This window comes from Giraffa tippelskirchi, chromosome 3, assembly GCF_054371585.1.
Source record: "Giraffa tippelskirchi isolate mGirTip1 chromosome 3, T2T-mGirTip1v1.2.pri, whole genome shotgun sequence".
Taxonomy (NCBI): Eukaryota; Metazoa; Chordata; class Mammalia; order Artiodactyla; family Giraffidae; genus Giraffa; species Giraffa tippelskirchi.
In genome coordinates, this window is record NC_137277.1 from 170,185,822 (window position 1) to 170,205,103 (window position 19,282).

Sequence of the window (19,282 nt, forward strand, 5' to 3'; positions counted from 1 at the left end):
CATGTGGGATTTTTTTTAATCAATTTTTTAATTTTAATTTTTAAATTTATTGTTTTATTTTAAAACAAAAAAATTAGAATTGCTTTACAATGTTGTGTTAATTTCTGCTGTGCAACATGAATCAGCTGTATGTATACATACATCCCCTCCCTCTTGAGCCTCCCTTCCCCCCCCCTCCCCACCCCATCCCTCCCCTCTAGGTCATCACAGAGCATCAAGCTGAGCTCTCTGTGTTACACAGCAGCTTCCCACTGGCTATCTGTTTCACACATGGTAGTGTATATATGTCAATGTGACTCTTGCAATTCATCTCAATCTCTCCTTCCCACTTGTGGGATTTTAGTTTCCTGATCTGGGATTGAACCTCAGCCCCCTGCATTGGCAATGTGGAATCTTAACCACTGGACAGCCAGGGAAGTCCCTGAACATGCAACTTAATTAACTTTGCTATTATGTGGGTCATTTATTGTTTTTTATCTTGCAGTACTGTGTAAGCTTCCCAAAGGCAGAGATCTTTATTTTATTCTCTAAATGCATACCAAGTGCCAAGCATGGTGACGATGGTGTTTGTTGCATGGAAGGCACTTGGAACATATTTGCTGGATAAATTGAATGAATATACTCATGCAGCTAATTTAAATTTAAACAAACAAACCACTTGACCTAGACAAATTTGATTTTAGTGAAATGCTGATGCTTATTGATCCAGCCTCAGCCCTCCCTAGCTACTTACTCATCAATCATCTATCTGTCAAGTCATGATAGATAATTAATTTAGAAGGGGACTACATTCACAAGTCTATAATAACTTAGAGTTATATCTTTATAAGCTTCTTACCATCTTTTATGTTACTACAAATGCATGTGTTGCAACTTTTGGGGGTCAAAGAGTAGCTGTTTCTCTGCCTCCTCTCTGCTGTCAGTCTATTCATTAATACATCATTAATCCTTTTGTTGGTATTTTTCCTCTTACTGTGCCTAAAAACCCCATAAACTTTATTTTGGGTACACTTAGTACTTTTGAATGTTTTAGGTCATTCTTAAGAGTCATTCATTTTGCCTTTAGGGCAAAGGACTTGAGTCCATTCTACTTTTAAAGATGATCTGTTCTCTTAATATTGGAGGAGGGCATGGAAATCCATCCCAGTATTCTTGCCTGGGGAATCCCATGGACAGAGGAGCCTGGTAGGCTACAGTCCATGGGGTCACATGCTACTGTTCCAACACGAAGCTTATACCAGAAACCATAAGAGAAATAATCTATAAAAATCAATGAATCCTATCACCTTCAGAGTTGAGTGTAAGCCATCCCAATGAAAGCCCGTCTTTAAATTCTTTACCTTCAGGACATGCTTGACTGTTGTGGAGTCATTTGATTGCAAAAGACCAGTCATATTTTTAACCAGTTCTTCATGTATAGTTCTCTCCTTGTATGCTGTAGTCTTGAACACAAACTGAAGAAAATCCAAACAGTGAAAAAAAGTTAAATACTTAAAAACAAAGGGTCAAAAATTATGTTCCATGAATAACTCATGTCTCAAAATTATCTTCTCATGCTAGATTTTGTCATGAAATAAATGCAGGCCCAATGATAAGTGTAATACACATCTATTCCTACTGAGGGCTTTGTACAGGTAGAGCCTTGCTCACCTAAGCTCTCCTTGAAACACTCTTAGTAGAAATCAAAAAGAAGATCAGAGAGCAATTTAGCGGGTTTAAGGAAACACGGAGGGCTTTGACCCACCTACTTAGGGCACATTTCCCCTTCTCCTTCCTTCCACTGCCAACAGGTGGGTGGCATGGTAGCATTTCTTCATCCTGAAAGGGTAGAGCACCCACTCAAATAGCCAAGTGGGGAAGCTGGTGCCTTCCAGAGGCCAGTAGGTGAGCTGCCCACAAGCCCAGGGTCCACTACCATCTCATGCTGAGACATGGCAACCAAGAGGTTCATAAACATTGGCCATCAGTAAGGTAACAAATGCTGCTGGCTTTTTCCTTAAAAGATGGGTTGTTGGCACAGTGAGTGCATGTCATGGTTTAGTTTTCCATATTTCTTCATATATTTTAAGTATCAATTCATGCACATATATTTAAAATGCAAAATGCTTATAATGTTTTACTTATGAGTTGGGTTTGCTTCAAGGAAGTTCATTTCTTTATAATATTCACAATTTGGACTTCACTATAGTCAAGGGTAAAGACAGACAAGAAACAAAGCAGAGGCACTTTGCATTTGGGTCTATAGTTATTTCTTTGACTTCATAGCACACTGATGCCTAAATCTCCTGAGGCGTCCGACTTCTCCAAGCTCATTCCAAAGGAGAAAAATAAGGCTTAGAGATACATGAAACTAGCTAGAATCAAGAGTAGTACAATTTTCCCCCTCATGGATTATGACTCCTATGAGGGTAATGTAATCAGCTATCTAATCTCATGCACAGTAACTTAGCCCCAAGGGCATTTTGACTAGCTCTGAAATTTTTAAAAATTTTGGCTAGACCATGTCAATCCCATGAATTGCTGTAAATGATGGTATCTAATTAGATCGACTTTAGACATACATCTTTGAAAAAGACATGGTGGGTGTACGTGTGCATTTTGGATATCATAGATGGAGTGAGTTAGCAGCATTTAGCACCACTGAACTTGAAATGGTGTTTAGTATATTTCTGAATAAGTATGAACTATATCAACTATCACATCTTGCAAGGAATCAAAGCAGGTATTGACCCAAGTTTTCATTAAACTCTTAGGTGTGGAGCTTAATATTATTGTATATGTTAGAAAATAATTTTTTCCACTAAGGGTGAAAAAAAAATCAGACTCCTTGGTCAAGGTCAGGCTGTCAGCCATGTACTATAGTAGGAGTCAAATCACAGAGTCAGATAACTGGATGTTTATCTCGTCCACCCATCTCATTTCACAGAGGGGAAACATGAGGTTCAGACAGGCTGATCACTCCGAGTTAACTATCTAACCCTAACTAGAATCTAGTTTTCCATTTTCTACTTTAGTGCTTTTTCCAGAATAAATTTTAGTTGGTTATAAGTATTTGTCTGTATTTGTTTTAGACATATGAAATTATGTTATGAAACATCTTTAGGAATTGTCATCAGCTTGAAAATCCATGTAGGTGTATTTCTGGATTTAAAACACTGACAAAACATGGTCCACTGGAGAAAACACTTCAAAGCAAACTCAATAAGTATCCTCCTACATCGCAAAATCAAATGGTCTCCTCAAGAGTTTTAAAATATCCTGGTTAAAAATAAAGACTGCTCCAGGAAGCACTGCCAGGACACCGCTCCAAGAGCATTACAGATAGCTTCTACGAGCTGATAGAAGGCTCTTATCAGGAACTAGCCTTGGCTGTCACAGAAACAGTCACATCAGTGGGTTCTAAATGCAATTTTTGGTAATTCTACTAGAACAAGGTAAATAATACGTGTCTCGAAAAGGAGATGATTTTGTATGATAGAGATTGGGGAATTTTTTTCCTTTCATGCCCTCTGGAGCTTGAAATGGAAAATTGGGGTAAGGGTTGAGAGAATGAAAATTCTATAGATGATTCTGTTGAATAGTAAATTCATCAATACCCTATAAAAGGAAGCTATGCCTCTGTCTTAGAGAGCAAACTAAAAAGGCATTTGTAGGTGGAACTGGCCTTTGGCAATTGAATTGTAGATCTTATTGGGTAAAATCATACCATAGGGAAATTATTGTGAAATTACTATTTTTGGCATACGGGCTATTTTAAGGGCACACACTCATACTTAGATATTTGGGAAGACATTTAACTTTTCTGATAGATAGAAAACATGTTAATATAAAACTGCAATGGGAGTAATTCCTCACTGATCTCAGAGGGGTTCACTCCAGAATAAAATTTCTAGTTATTTCTTGTTATCACAAAATTTTAGCACAAAAGACCCCAAATTCTTCTCTGGTTGCCTTTGCAGACATCTAAACTACATGGGTATATGTCTACCTATATATATTCATGGAATATGTTCTTTTAATTAAAACGTTCTATGTCTCTAAAAGATATATCTATGCATAAAAATTGAAATTTAGGTCTTTTATATATATAAAGGAATATAAGATACTTTTATTTATCTCTGGGTGGGTTTTTTTCTTTTCCTTCAAGAAGATGACCTTTAGGCTGGAACTATAATGTGCAAACATCATCACAAGTTCACTGGCATAAATTCACAGGCCAGCTGAAAATGAGAATATAAACATGTCCAAGTGAACATCTGACGAAGGCCACTGGAGGAAGCAGTGCATACTGATGGGATGGGCTAGTGGTTCATGCCGGAGGAGAAAGGACTTAACATACCAGAAGCAGGTACAAATATACAGTAACTGGGAAAATGAAATAATGCCTGAGAAAACAATAAAAAGAGCTAAGAAAACATTACAGAAGAAACACAGCACATTCAACAAACCAACAGGAGACGTCTTCCTTAAATTTACAGAGGAATTTCATTTATTTCTAACGTTGATTTCAAAAGACCATACTTTCATTTTCTCCTCCACTTCTTTCTTTGCTTGTTCTCCCCATATAAATATTCATTTGCACATGTATGCATTATTTATACATTGAAACAATACATTAAGCCCATCAACGCAAAAAGAAGGAGTTCTAAGTCACTAAAGGGAAAGTTCAATATGACTGGGGTGGGCACCATTCAGCTAAACAGGGCAACTTCCCACTTATTGCAGACAGGAAATGAGACAAGCCACACAGCACAAGGGGATATGACCAACGCCCAAGTGGCAATTTCATACCTTAATGTAGGACTGGACAGAGTGGTCCAGTTGCTCCTCATGGCACTTGGCCACGATGTCAGTCAGAACCCTGGAAAAGCAAAGCTGTTGAGTGGCCTTTCTGGAGAAGGCAGGAAAATACCACTTGGTTTGTCACTGAAGTGCTTGGTAAGCTGGGTACTTAACCAATACTGAATGAATGAATGAACCAACTTCAAACTCAGTACTGGGTGTTCAGTATCTATAACATCCATGAGCCATTTCCAACCTTGAAATCTCTAAACACGAAGATAAAAGTAATGTCTTATGGCTGCAATATTACGTTGGAGACATTTTTGCCCAAGTTGTATATGCTATTACAGTTTGTGTCTGCTGACAATGTCTTTTTGGAAAAGGAATTGTTTTTAGTACCTTATTAAAACTTAAGATCTTTAACCTCTAAGTATCACATTCTGTTTTTAAAGAGCTTGTCTTCCAACTTAGAGGCATTATATATGTGCTTTTGGAAAAAGTATTTAGTTTAAGGTGTCAGTTTTTGGGTTTTACTCCTTAGCTGGGTTAGAGTCCAGTAGCAATGGTGGTACAGGTTGATTTCTTCACATTAATACTTGCAGTTACTCCATGGCTGTAGTGCTCAGGAATATCTCAGAATTTTAACAGGTCAATGCTGAAATATTTAGGAGTTTTGCCGATGGATGCATATACTCAGGCTGAAAAGAGCACAACCTGAAGGCACAGTTGGGGACTTCTAATCCGGCTCCAGAACTGGCTGGTTGTAGAAATGTTAGAGATGTTTTAATTTTCTAGCTTCAGAGCTTTACTTTAAAAATGATGCTGTGCTTAGTCATTCAGTCGTGTCCTACTCTTTGCGACCCCATGGACTATAGCCCACCAGGCTCCTCTGTCCATGGGGATTCTCCAGGCAAGAATACTGGAGTGGGTTGCCATTTCCTTCTCCAGGGGATCTTCCCAACCCAGGGATCAAACCCGGTTCTCCCACATTGCAGGCTGATTCTTTACCATCTGAGCCACCAGGGAAGCCCGAGAATACTGGAGTGGGTAAGCCTATCCCTTCTCCAGGGGATCTTTCCAACCCAGGAATTGAACCAGGGTCTCCTGCATTGCAGGCAGATTCTCAACCGGCTGAGTTATGACTGTCTTTCTGAAAGAGGCTAATAATATGCGTGGGAGTTATGAAGGTACTAGAGACATTTCAATGTCAAGAGTAATTTTTTTGCATAATGCTTTGACTAATATTTTTTTAAAAAATGAACTTTAGGAATATATGATTCAATAATTAATTGAAAACCCCATCTCTAGAAAGAGAAGATTGTAATTTGCTAAAGTCACCAGACAGATTAGTAATGTTGAAAGAACGTAGTGAAGGCAAATTTAAAGCGAGAACAGTGAAAGAAAAATTGAACATAAAAAGGAAAATAAGATCTAGTGGGAAAAAAATGGTACAGCTATTCTGGAAAATAATTTGGCATGTTCTTAAAACCAGCACATATGAGACTTCCTCGGTGGTTCAGTGGCTAGGGCTCTGAGCTCCAAATGTAGAGGGCCGAGTTCAATCCCTGGGCAGGGAACTAGATCCTACATACTGCGGCTAAGAGTATGCATGCCACAACTAAACATCCTGGATGTCGCAACAAAGACTAAAGATCCTGTGTTTCACAACTAAGACTCAATAAATAAATAAATACGAAAAAAACCCCAATGTATATAACTACCATATGACCTAGCAATTGTTCATTTAGGAGAAATGGAAACTTATGTTCACCCCAAAACTCCCAAAAACTGGACACAATCCAGCTATCCTTCAACGGGTGACTTTTAAACATATTATGATATGGAATACTACTCACATAAAAAGGAGAGAACTATTGATTGATGTAACAATCTGGATGAATCTCCAGAGAGTTATGCTGAGTGAAACAAGCCAATTCCTAAAGTTTACACACTGTCATATGATATAATTCCATATTTGTGCGTGTGTGCATGCTCAGTCATGTCCAACTCTTTGCAACAGCATGGGCTGTAGCCCATCAGGCTCCTCTGCCCATGGGATTCTCCAGGGAAGAATTTTGGAGTGGGTTGCCATATCCTCCTCCAGGGGATCTTCCCTACCCAGGGATTGAACCTGTGTCTCTTGTGTCTCCTGCACTGGCAGGAGGATTCTTTATCACTGTGCCACCTGGGAAGCCCTCATAAATCCATATTCATATATATAATATATATAACTTATATATAAATTTAAAATAGAATATATAATAAATTTATCAACTTATATAAATATATGGAATATACAATATAACATTATATATAAAAATATATGTACTCATGTTACATATAAAATTTCAATATAACATATGTAAAATTCTTAAAGTAACAAAATTTTAGAGATGGAGAACAAATTAGTAGTTGCCAGGAGTAAGGGGTGAGGACTGAGATGAGAAAGAAGTAGGTGTGTCAATAAAAGGGCAACATGAGGGATCCTTCTGGGAAGGGGGATGTTCTTTCTCCTGATTCTTTCAATGTCAATATTCTGGGAGTGATACTGTCCTATAGTTTTGCTAGATGTCACCACTGGGAACATCTCAAGAGAACATGGGCTCTCTTCTGTATTACTTCTTACAACTGCATGTGCCTCTATAATTACCTCAAAATAAAAAAGAATAATTAAAAAGCACAATGGAAAAGTTAAAAAAGAGGTCTAAAACTCCACTTGAATGATAATAATAGATGATTAGAAGGTAAGAACTCAAGAGTGAGACATATTTAACTTTGAGATATGTGTTCAAACAAAATGCAAGCATACACAATTAGGTAGCCACTCAGTTATAAATAAAGTTGCCTGTTACCACAGCTTATAAAATCTCTTCTCCCAAGGCTGTGCTATGAATACCTGGTCACAGTGGTGCTTATTTCATCTTCTTCATTCTGTACCAGAACCTTGAAGAGCTGATTCAAGATTATAGGCAGAAAACTCATGATTGCATGAATCTTTTCCACATTCAGTAAGTTCTGTTAAATTGGCAGGACAAAAAAAAAAAAAGGTCATTGATTAAATTTAAAGCACATTCTACTGATGTTCATCAGGACTTGAATATGAATACAGTAGTTCACCTTAGTTTGGCTTTATTTTTCATGGCATTTTGCATGACATACAGGTATAAGGGTAAATGTTGCAAAGACTCTACATCTAATTAACTAATTTAGAGTCAATTGACTCTGATTTTCAATCATTTTTATTTTGGAGAAACTGATCTTTGCTTACTCTTCCATTATACAGACAGACACCTTTTAGGAACTGTGAAATAAAATCATTTCCTCTTGGAATTGATAAGGTGTTTAAAAATCTTATAGAATAATTACCCTTAAGCTTGCTACTCAATGCAAAATGTAAAGGTCTATTTTGCCCATTTCCATCCTGGAGACCACTGCAACTATTTGCACGTCATGTTACCTTACAGGAGCGGATGAAATTCGAGGTAGGTGACTGAGACATATCTTTCTCCCTTTTTTGGCATTGTCGGAAAAATGCGTTCACATGTGGATCCTGAAACAGCAAAAAAAGCATTAATTTTTTTTTTTATGACACATAAGCTGTGTAACAATCATGGTGATGGAAGATGAGTCCTTCTGTAGGGCAGATGACTTGATGTGAGGTGCTTTACCAAGGAAGCAGACAGACAGACCTCTCATTTCCATAGCTGTTCCGGCACACTGAGGGCTTGACCTGAACCACGAAGTCTGATCTCCTTCCAATTTCATTCTCAGAAATTTGTTTCCTTCTGGGCCACATGACAATGGCTAGAGAATTCCTTCTCTTGGCTCTGTTCCTCCTCCTTTCCTCCCTCTTTTTTTTTTTCTTTCTTTCTTAAATTGCCTTCTATCATCTTCCTGCTCCTGTTTCTTCCACAGACTTCTATCATTTATTCTTACATATTCTTTACTATACACAAGAATGGGTACAGTTTAATATATGCACAGGGATATTTTCAGACTTAAAATGTCAGCGTTAATAAAAAATTGGGAAGTCCACCTGCCATCATGAAATAAAAGTTGACTCCTGTCCTTTGTTATGGGCAGAACTGTATCCCCTCCAAAATCCGTGCTGAAGTCCCAACTCCCAGTACCTCAGGTTGTAACCATATTTGAAAATAAAGTCTCTAAAGAGATAACTATGGTAGTTAGTGTGGCCCTAATCCCCAATATGACTGATGTCTTTACAGAAGAGCAAACTTGGATCTTCATACACAGAGGAAAGCCAAGGAGGGAGGCTTTGGAAGAAGACAACACTGCTGACACCTTGATCTCAGAAGACCAGCCTCTACAACTGTGCTGCTGCTGCTACTGCTGCTGTTGCTGCTGCTGCTACTGCTGCTGCTGCTAAGTCGCTTCAGTTGTGTCCGACTCTGTGCGACCCCACAGACGGCAGCCCACCAGGTTCCCCTATCTCTGGGATTCTCCGGGCAAGAATACTGGAGTGGGTTGCCATTTCCTTCTCCAATGCGTGAAAGTGAAAAGTGAAAGTGAAGTCGCTCAGCCGTGTCCGACTCTTAGCGACCCCATGGACTGTAGCCTACCAGGCTCCTCCGTCCGTGGGATTTTCCAGGCACGAGTACTGGAGTGGGGTGCCATTGCCTTCTTCCTACATTTGTGAGAAAATATATTTCTGTTGTTTAAGCAACCTCGTCTGTGGTATTTTCTAATGGCAGCTGGAGCAAACCAATCTGTCCTTTGATGTTGTTTCCTGAAGCAAATGTTACATTGGAAATGCTGGGGGTCAAAGTTACATAGTCAGGAAGTGGGAGACAGACTCCCTGGTGGCTCAGGTGGTAAAGAATCTGCCTGCAATGCAGGAGACCCAGGTTCAATTCCTGGGTCAGGAAGATCCCCTGGAGAAGGGAATGGCAACCCACTCCAGTATCCTTGCCTGGAGAATTCCATGGACAGAGGAACTGGGCGGACTACAGTGTGTGGGGTCGCAAAGAGTCAGACACGACTGAGCAACTAGCACTTTGACTTTTCACACTCTTCTGGGTGTTTCTCTGGCATTTGTCAGCACTAGAGGGGCATCTCGGAGAAGGCAATGGCACCCCACTCCAGTACTCTTGCCTGGAGAATCCCATGGACGGAGGAGCCGGGTAGGCTACAGCCCATGGGGTCGCTAAGAGTCGGACACGACTGAGAGACTTCACTTTCACTTTTCCCTTTCATGCACTGGAGAAGGAAATGGCAACCCACTCCAGTATTCTTGCCTGGAGAATCCCAGGGACGGAGGAGCCTGGTGGGCTGCCGTCTATGGGATCGCACAGAGTCAGACACGACTGAGGTGATTTGGCAGCAGCAGCAGCAGAGGGGCATCTGTGGTTTGTGTGTGTGTAAGTAATATTTTCAGTTTCATGTTATTTATTCAGCAATTATTTAGTGAAAGCTATCTGTCAGATCCTCAGCAGGCACGGAGGACAGAGCTCTGGGCAAGGAAAACCCACACACTTCCTCTGGTCCTTCCATAATGTCCCTGAGGTGGATACTACCCCGTGGTTTCCACACATACCTATTTTCTCACAATTAGACAAGTGCTTCAAAGGAAAACAGGGTGTCAGAGAGTGTGTGATGAGATGATACAGCATATCTGAGGGGTCAGCGGACAGGGAAGACTTCTTTTAGGAGATGATATTTGAACCAAGATTTGAAGGATGGACAGGAGCTGAAAGATTGACAAGGGAAGGGGAGGCAGAGAGAGAGAGATAGCTTTCCTGGCTGAGGAAAGGCAAAGTGTCACAAAATCCCTGTGTCCTGGAGGAATGAAGCAGACAGAGGGCACAGTGCATGAGAGGACCTTGGGTCTTCAAAAACTGACGTAAATAACGCTATGGAGGAAGGAAGACGGTGTCTCCCAGGGCAACGAGGGCGTGGGCAGTGGAAGCTGATGTAGAGAAAGGTAAGCAACGGTGAGTCACAGAGAGACCTGAGCTGTTTGGAGGAAAGTAGCTGGAAGCATGAGAAAGAGAAACTCAGGATTCTGAGATACATAAACGCAGGATTTGGTGGAGAACGATCATCTTGTGGGACTTGACTGGGGCTGATGGCGTCAGAGAAAAGATGTATTTAAGGAGTTATGGACACAGGACTAGGGAAGAGGACTCAATTTGGCTTGAAGCGCCAGTGGTTATGGAAAGACATTTTGATCCAATATATGGTGGTACCTGGATTATTTTCACTATTCTTAGCAACCAAGTATGTGCTAAAGCAGCTTGAAGCAAAAAACCAACCAAACAAACAAACAAAACTAAAAAACAAACAAAAAAACCCAAACCAAACACACACACACAACTACAACAACCAAATGCACATTGAATTTAAGAAAGGAGCAATACATATTCTATGTACAGGTAACAGTTTGCTTTGTAGTTTATAATCAGTATCATAAAAGTTCTCCCACTGTGTTAAAATAAGCTGCCTTGCAAGGGAAGGGGTGAGTTTTATGGTAATATGACAGTGGTAATAGTTCCCTGTGTACAGCATTTTGTAGTTCATGAGACAGTTTCACATGCAGTTTCTCATTTTGAGCCTCACTACAATCTTAGGTGGACATTTTCTTTTATTGCTATCATTTTCCTGATGAGGACATGGGATTGCAGGGGTGAAGTGACTTGTCCAAAGTCACTGAGTCAGAAGTTGACCAAAGTGGCTCTCAGATACAGTTTTGCCCACTTCATGGCCTTTGTTCCATGAGAGGAGGCTTGGATAGGCATTGGAAATTAGACTGAGTTTTAAGGGAAAGGTCCACAATTTTTATTTTAAATGTTTCACATTTTTAACACTTGGGTGTTGTTATTGGAAGCAAACCATTTTCCAAGGGAAGTGTCATCCTGATAAATACACTTCTGGAATTTTGGTCTGCAGTTGGATAGTATCAGGACAACATGCTCACCTGAGTGTTCACTGTTGATACAACAAATGTCGATACTTTGAAAAGCGGTTTACCACCATCGACCCATTTAACATCACTCCCAGTGTGCTGCAAAAAAGAGTTTGTTACTGTCACTGTGGCAATTTGAGAGAAAGGAAATATCAATAAATAGGTTATTTAGTTTATGTTAATTTGCCACCTTGATCCATTAGTCTCACATTACTATAGAGATGGAAAATGAGAGATGCAAATACATTTGGCAGTATTAGTAAATGATACCAATGTGATATCAGGGGATTATTTTGAATAGATCATTTCTACTGGCTACAAATGAAACAAGGTATTGAAATATTACAGGTACAGTTGATTCGTAATTACAGTGGATGAATACATTAAGATGGGGGTAATTTAAATAGCCGACGGAAGATAACCGCATGCCATTTAGCCCATGTATCTTTTATGTTAATTTATATGCTACTCAGTACCTTCCCATTTGCAGAATCTTGAAAGCTTAAATAATTTGGAGACAGGCTTGTTGCTACTGGGATATTATATTCTTGAGAAGCTATCTGATCATCTTTCATCAAAGGAAGCCAAGCATATCCAACTGTACAAAAGAAAAACAGAGAGAAAACTTTTCAGTACAAACCTTCACGGTGAGGAGTAAAAAGAAAGCCATTTATCATTTATGAATACAAAACTTCAGTTAAAAAACTCTAAATAAATCAGAGCTTTTCGAGTACTTTCCAACTCAAGTCCCAGAGATGAAATGTATGGCTATGTCAGATTGCTTCTGGTCAGTACCTGGTGTTTCCAGCGCCTCCTTCTTTTTGGCGTTAGCTTTTGCATTTATGTCACAAGTGACATGATAAAAAGAGAACAGAATATGGTGTTTCTCATGAAGTTGTGTCGGGAGCTCAATTTTCACCTGCAATGAAAGAGATAGTAGCTGGGCTGAGACTGAAATCATTTTCCCAGGGTTAGGGCAAGACAAAGCATAGGCATTTTAATCTTTTAAAAAGTCTTTCACTGAAATCTAGGTCCACATTTAATATTCAGTGCTAGAAGTACTGATTTAATTCTTAGTACATATCCATCCTGCTAGCACTAATGAGTCAAGATTATATTTTTACTTCTTTATTGTGGTGGATGATGATAATTTAGACTACCCAGTGCTTCTCCTTAGGTAATTTATGTCATCATGAGCAAACTCTGGGACATAGTTTTGAGCAAACTCCAGGACATAGTGAAGGACAGGGAGGCCTGGTATGCTGCAGTCCATGGGGTCACAAAGAGTCAGACACAACTGAGAGACTGAACAACAGATTCTGCCATGAATTAAACACACACACATATACAAACAGACGTACATATATGAAAAACACACAAGGAGACATAACTGTACAATGTAAATAAGGCACAGATTAAGGACTTATCATTAACGAATTAAGTTGTCCTCGCCTCCCAAAGGGTGTGCATGAACCAGTTGCACAAGCATCACTTGAGAACTGGTTAGATGTGCAGAAACTCAGACACTACTCCAGACACGTGGAATCTGAATCTGCATTTTGACAAGATCCCCAGGCAATTCATAGGCCCCTTGTTGAGAAACATGGTAGCTGGACATGATGTAACTGAAGCATGGACTGTACCCTTTTTTGAAAATAACACAAAAATACATGTGGTGTATATTGCATAAAAAATACATTGTGGTAACTAAGTAATGAGTCATTTTGTGCAGAGGTCATGCTCCAGCTGTATAGGTAGTGCTTCTAAACAAACATAAACGTAAAATTGATATAGGCGAAGAATATACTTAATAAGGGCTTCCCAGGAGACTCAGTGGTCAAGAATCCACCTGCCAATGCAGGAGATGCAGGTTTGATCCCTGGGTTGGGAAGACCCCCTGGAGAAGGAAATGGCAACCCACTCCAGCTTTCTTGCCTGGGAAATCCCATGGACAGAGGAGTCTGGCATTGGGGTCACAGAAGAGTCAGACATGACTGAGTGACTAAACAACATACATACAACATAATACCTAATGAGGAGCATCCTCCATGTTCCTGGAAAGAAAGGTTTTAAAATCCTTTACATGTCACACTTTTCAGTTTTCGAACCTCTGTCACATAGGTTGTCATTTAATTCCCTCAACAGTCTTGTGAAGTAGGATGGTACAGAGGAAGCAACCAAGACAAGAGACGTTAGGGGGCTTTGAGTCACTTAGGAGGACAGACTCATCAGGAGTTAATAGGACCTTCCAGGGCAAGAACATCTGTCACACTGGAATCCCAGGATCCCAGGCAGGTAACCTACATTCAGTCCAATATCAGCAGCTAGGTAGTTTCTAGAACATCTAATCAAGCAATAAGAGGATAGCGAAAGTGAAGTGAAAGTCGCTCAGTCGTGTCCAACTCTTTGCAACCCCATGGACTATACATTTCATGGAATTCTCCAGGCCAAAATACTGGAGTGGGTAGCCGTTCCTTCCTCCAGGGGATCTTCCCAACCCAGGGATGGAACCCAGGTCTCCCGCATTGCAAGCAGATTCTTTACCAGCTGAGCCACCAGTGAAGCCTGGAGACCCAAGCAAGACTCTGTGCATCTATATAGCTAGTTAATTTATTTTCACACTGTTCAGGAGAGAATTTATTAATAGATTTTCAGTGTCATCCCTGGGACAGTAGTATCAGCATCACTTAGAAACTTGTCTGAAAATGTAAATTCTCGGGCCCCATCCCATACATATATAGGATCCAAAAATCTGGTGGGGGGGGCAGGGTTTCAGTAATCTGTTTTAACAAGGCTTTTGGGTGATTCTATGCCTGGTAAAGTTACCTGGTAAAGTTTGAGAACTTCTGAATTAGAATGGTTTGCAGCTTACATATATTCATTACATACCAGCCTAATAACCTGGTAACAAAAGCCAATATACAGTTCAAAGCATGCAATAACTAACAATGCAGCAGAATGAAATTTTCTTCTTTTTAGCCAGAGCACATAGGAATGAACCAGGTGACCCCCCGGCCAGATTTTTGGATCCTATATATGTCTGGGATGGGGCCCGAGAATTTACATTTTCAGACAGGTTTCTAAGTGATGCTGATACTACTGTCCCAGGGATGACACTGAAAATCTATTAATAAATTCTCTCCTGAACAGTGTGAAAATAAATTAACTAGCTATATAGATGCACAGAGTCTAATAAATAAATTGGTAGATAATTTGCTTGGGTCTCCGGGCTTCGCTGGGGGCTCAGCTGGTAAAGAATCTGCTTGCAATGCGGGAGACCTGGGTTCCATCCCTGGGTTGGGAAGATCCCCTGGAGGAGGGAATGGCTACCCACTCCAGTATTCTGGCCTGAAGAATTCCATGGATTGTATAGTCCGTGGGGTCACAAAGAGTTGAACACGACTGAGCGACTTTCACTTCACTTTCACCTAGTTGCTAATATTGGACTGAATGTAGGTTACCTGCCTGGGATGCTGGGATTCCAGTGTGACAGATGTTCTTGTCCTGGAAGGTCCTATTAATTAGTTAAACTATCCAGTTAAATTACATGTTAAGGCAAATACTCCTCAGAAGTACTGTAAATATTCACATTATATTTTTAACAGTGTCTTAGAAGAATTGATAGCCATGCTTATAATTAAGGCATTCATTTTTTTGCAATACAAAGAAGAAAATAGTTTTGAATCTGCACAGCATAGTTCACCAGGCTGTTCATTAGATACACGTTCTCTTTTGGAGAAGCTCATGGCTTTTACAAGGATTCCAGGAAGCACATGAGAGTGAGAGAGATTAAAAGCCAGACTTAACCCTAGGAACATTCTTTTTTTTCTTTTAATCTTATACTTCAACAGAGAATGCACCTTTCGGATGGGCTTTGTCAAGGGGTCAATATTGTAGTAAATATTCAGTAATATGGTCATAAACTTTTCTCTTAATTTTTTTTTCATCTCTGTCCTAAATTTATAGGGAAAAAATTAAGAGCATTAAATGGATGTGGAGGAAGGAGATAAGGTTACTCAGGTCTGTGGTTTCATCAGTATTCTTTTAATAAGTTTAAAAATGGTCCATGTGTAACCAAGAGTGATAAGCAGAATAATAGCCACCCCCACAGTGTCCCCCGGGGCTTCCCAGGTGGTGCTAGTGGTAAAGAACCTGCCTGCCAATGCACGAGACGTAAGAGACACAGGTTTGATCCCTGGGTCAGGAAGATCCCTTGGAGGAGGTCATGGCAACCCACTCACTCCAGTATTCTTGCCTGGAGAATCCTATGGACAGAGGAGCCTGGTGGGCTATAGTCCATAGGGCTGCAGATAGTTGGACACCACTGAGAAACTTAGCACGGAAAGATGTCCTCCATGTCCTAATCCCCAGAATACATGAATATGTTTCCTTACATGGTAAAAGGGACTTTGCAGGGGCAACTAAGTTAAGGGTCTTGAGATGGGGAGATTAAACCAGATTAGCCCAGTGGAGCCAATGTAATCACAAAAGTCGTTATCAGAGAAGGTAGAAGAGCCAGGGTCATGAGAAATGTGAGGAGAGAAACAGAGGTCAGAGTGAGGACATTGCTGGAAAGGGTCAAAAGCCAAGGAATGTGGGCATTTCCAGAAACTGGAAAAGCAAGGTAAGGATTCTCTCCAGAGCCTCCAGGAGAAATGGAGCCCTGTTTTCAGCCCTGGGGACCCATTTCAGAGTTCTGACCTGCACAACGAACTGTAAGATCATAAATGTGTGTTATTTAAGTCACTAAACTGAGATAATTTCTTAGAGCAGCAACAGGAAATTAACACAAAAGATGTGATATTTTTAGTCCCAGACATCATACTGACAGGTTGCATGAGTTCAGATCTTAGTTTAATGGTTAGAAATTAAATTTAATTATTGGAACTTGTTTTTCTGAAGTTACTTATACTACCAGCTGACATGTGTATAGTAATTAACCATTAACCCAATGAAGTTTTTTTTTCTGTTGTTACTGTTGTTGTTTTTTTGTCATGCTGCACTGCTTATGGGATCTTAGTTCCCCAATGAAGGACTGAACCCAGGCTCCTGACAGTGGAAGTGCCGAGTCCTAACCACTGGACCACCAGGGAAGTCCCCCAGTGAGGTTTTTAGATGTGTTACAGCAGAGTGCTGAAGCTTCAGGCTCTGGAGTCACGTGGCCTGGCCTATATTGTGACTGTCACTTCATAGTTACATGCCCTTGGCAGAGCAGCTTCCCTGACCCCTAGTTTCCTTATCTGTAAAGTAGAAAGGCGTGAAGGTTCATTTTATGTGTCAACTTGACTGGGCCACGGGATGCCCAGATAGGTGGTTAAATATGATTTCTGAGCATGTCTGTGAGGCTGTTTCTGGAAGAGACCAGCATTTGAATTTGGACTGACCAGAGTAGATGGCCCTCCCCACGTGGGTGAGCATCATCCCGTTGAGGTCCAGAATAGAACAAGAAGGCTGAGGAAGGTGGAACTCCCTCTCTACCTGACCTGGAACACTGATCTCCTGCCCTTGGTGCTCTGGTTCTCAGGCCTTTAAACCTGGCCTGGAATCTACAGTAGGCACTCTGGTTCTCAGGCCTTTGAATTACACCAATGGCTTTCCTGGGTTTCCAGCTGGAGATGATAGATTGTGGGATTTTTAAGCCTCCTTGTATTAAATTATATCTATCTATCTATCTTCCTTTTGGCTCTGGTTCTCTGGAGAAAGCTGAGTGGATGAAGGGAGATGGTGCATACTTGGAGGACAGTGTGGTGCCTGGCACACAGTAAGAAAGTCTTAAGAACCGGCAGAGCAGGTCCTGAGGGGAGGGGGTCCAAGCTCCTTCAATTACTGTAAAGGTTATAAGCCACAATGCTGGCTCATACTCTAGCCTTTTTTGTTTTGTTCCTTAAGACATGAAATGCTGCTACTAATTGGTAAGAACTATCTAACATGATCTTTGTTACAGTAGCCAATGAAATAAAAGAAAAAAATTCATCTAATTTGAAAGGAATGATATAATAAAAATGTCACATTTTAAAAAGACAATCATATGCTGAAATATATGAATTTTCAACATAGTCCTGGGGCAACTGTCAATGAATGTAGCTTTGGAAGCTTGGTTATGTAAACACTTGCTAAGGTACGTCTTGAGTTGGAGGTGTAGTTGAGACAGAGTGTTTATCATCTTATATTATCTTACCCACTCACACATCTTTTAAGGAGCTGCTGGGGGCAGGGGAGTCTTGACTCTTACCTCATCTGAGAAATCTGGATTCTGGGAATGGTGCAGAACTGCAGTGTAGGCAGCCGAGGTGAAGAGGGGCCCTCCAGGTTTTCCATAAATACACTGTTTAAAAAGTCATGAGTTGAATAATTATGAGGGTCTGAAATTAACCCAGAGCAGAGAAAGGCCACAACTTTTTTCAGTTCCCCATTCTGGAACAAAGATAAATTTTGTGATAACTTTCCAGGCTTAGCTGACATCTAATTAACCTTGAATTTCTTTGATCTGCTGTCCTGTATTCATTCTACAATGGGGCACTGTTGAAGAAAATAGGAGGGCTTTAATTCACTCTGTAGATATTAAATCAAAACTGAATATCTGAGTCAGTTCACTATCTAACTTTTGATTACTGGAGATAAGAGACTGTTCACTTCTGATTCCTGCAGCCCATGGTATCCAACTCTGATCTAGAGTTTAAGGTCATCAGTCCTGGGTGACCACAAGGCTTGGTTTGACCCCAGTACTTGACATGCCAGCCCCCAACCAAGAATGTCGGAATCCTAGGGCTGGTTCCAGGCTCTACCGTATTTTTCTTCTATCCCAGGTCCTAATCAGGCCAGTGGGTGGGGATATGGTACTTCCTTGTTATAAAACTCCCTTTAGTCCAAGGTTCAGAGTCCCTCTACTGAAGTTAGCTGTATCTCTGAGTAATGCTCTAGAATGCAATGAAATAGAGGTCACACATACCTGCAAGTACTTTTCATTTTTAAGAATTTTCCCCATAAGCAATGCTCTAATAGGCCTGGTGTGTTTGCCATCTGCTCACTGCCATTGTTCGCCTGACAATTTCATTTCATTTTAGTTTTTCTCTCCTGCTGCTAATGCTATTGTGGAACTTGGAACCTGAGGAGGCTGAGAGTATCTTAGGACAATTTTAAAGAACTCTTTTCTCTACTCTGCATGATTCATTCAATCACTCAAATTGATTACTGTTCTTCTGAATAATGCTACCACCCTTCTGAGCTTGGAGAATACAACTGGTCCCTGACAGAGTGCTTTAAGAGATGATCTCAGATAAGTGTGGGGGTTAGCTAGAAATTAGTTTTGTCCTTTACTATCTCTTTCCTCTGATTCATTGAAACTGGGAAGATCTGGCTGCAGGCCCACTAAAAAGAATTTTCTACTCTATTTTTATAGGTTACTTGATGTTGTTTGAAGTTCCTAAAATAAAAACAGTATACATCAAATATGAACTCTGAAAAAAGCCATCTAGTTGCAGTTTTATAGGTTCAAACAGCCCAGTTCATACAAACCTCATAGTTTTATTGATCTTATTAAGTCATGTGATCAACAGCAGGGACCAGCTTCCCAGGGCC

The 19,282-nt window shown here is 40.4% G+C and overlaps 1 protein-coding gene across 7 annotated transcripts in view; it reads right to left on the reverse strand.

The window, feature by feature from the left end:
• DOCK10 (dedicator of cytokinesis 10) overlaps positions 1 to 19,282 on the reverse strand; it is a 305,040-nt gene that overhangs the window by 62,310 nt on the left and 223,448 nt on the right. For all 7 annotated transcript variants that reach the window (XM_081579665.1, XM_081579663.1, XM_081579662.1 and 4 more), the window contains exons 19-26: positions 17,937 to 18,029; positions 12,500 to 12,623; positions 12,181 to 12,302; positions 11,717 to 11,803; positions 8,240 to 8,332; positions 7,679 to 7,797; positions 4,792 to 4,861; positions 1,341 to 1,454 (exon numbers count right to left, since the gene is read on the reverse strand). In XM_081579665.1, the coding sequence (XP_081435791.1) occupies positions 1,341 to 1,454; positions 4,792 to 4,861; positions 7,679 to 7,797; positions 8,240 to 8,332; positions 11,717 to 11,803; positions 12,181 to 12,302; positions 12,500 to 12,623; positions 17,937 to 18,029 (822 nt within the window). The remainder of the gene's footprint in view (positions 1 to 1,340; positions 1,455 to 4,791; positions 4,862 to 7,678; positions 7,798 to 8,239; positions 8,333 to 11,716; positions 11,804 to 12,180; positions 12,303 to 12,499; positions 12,624 to 17,936; positions 18,030 to 19,282) is intronic.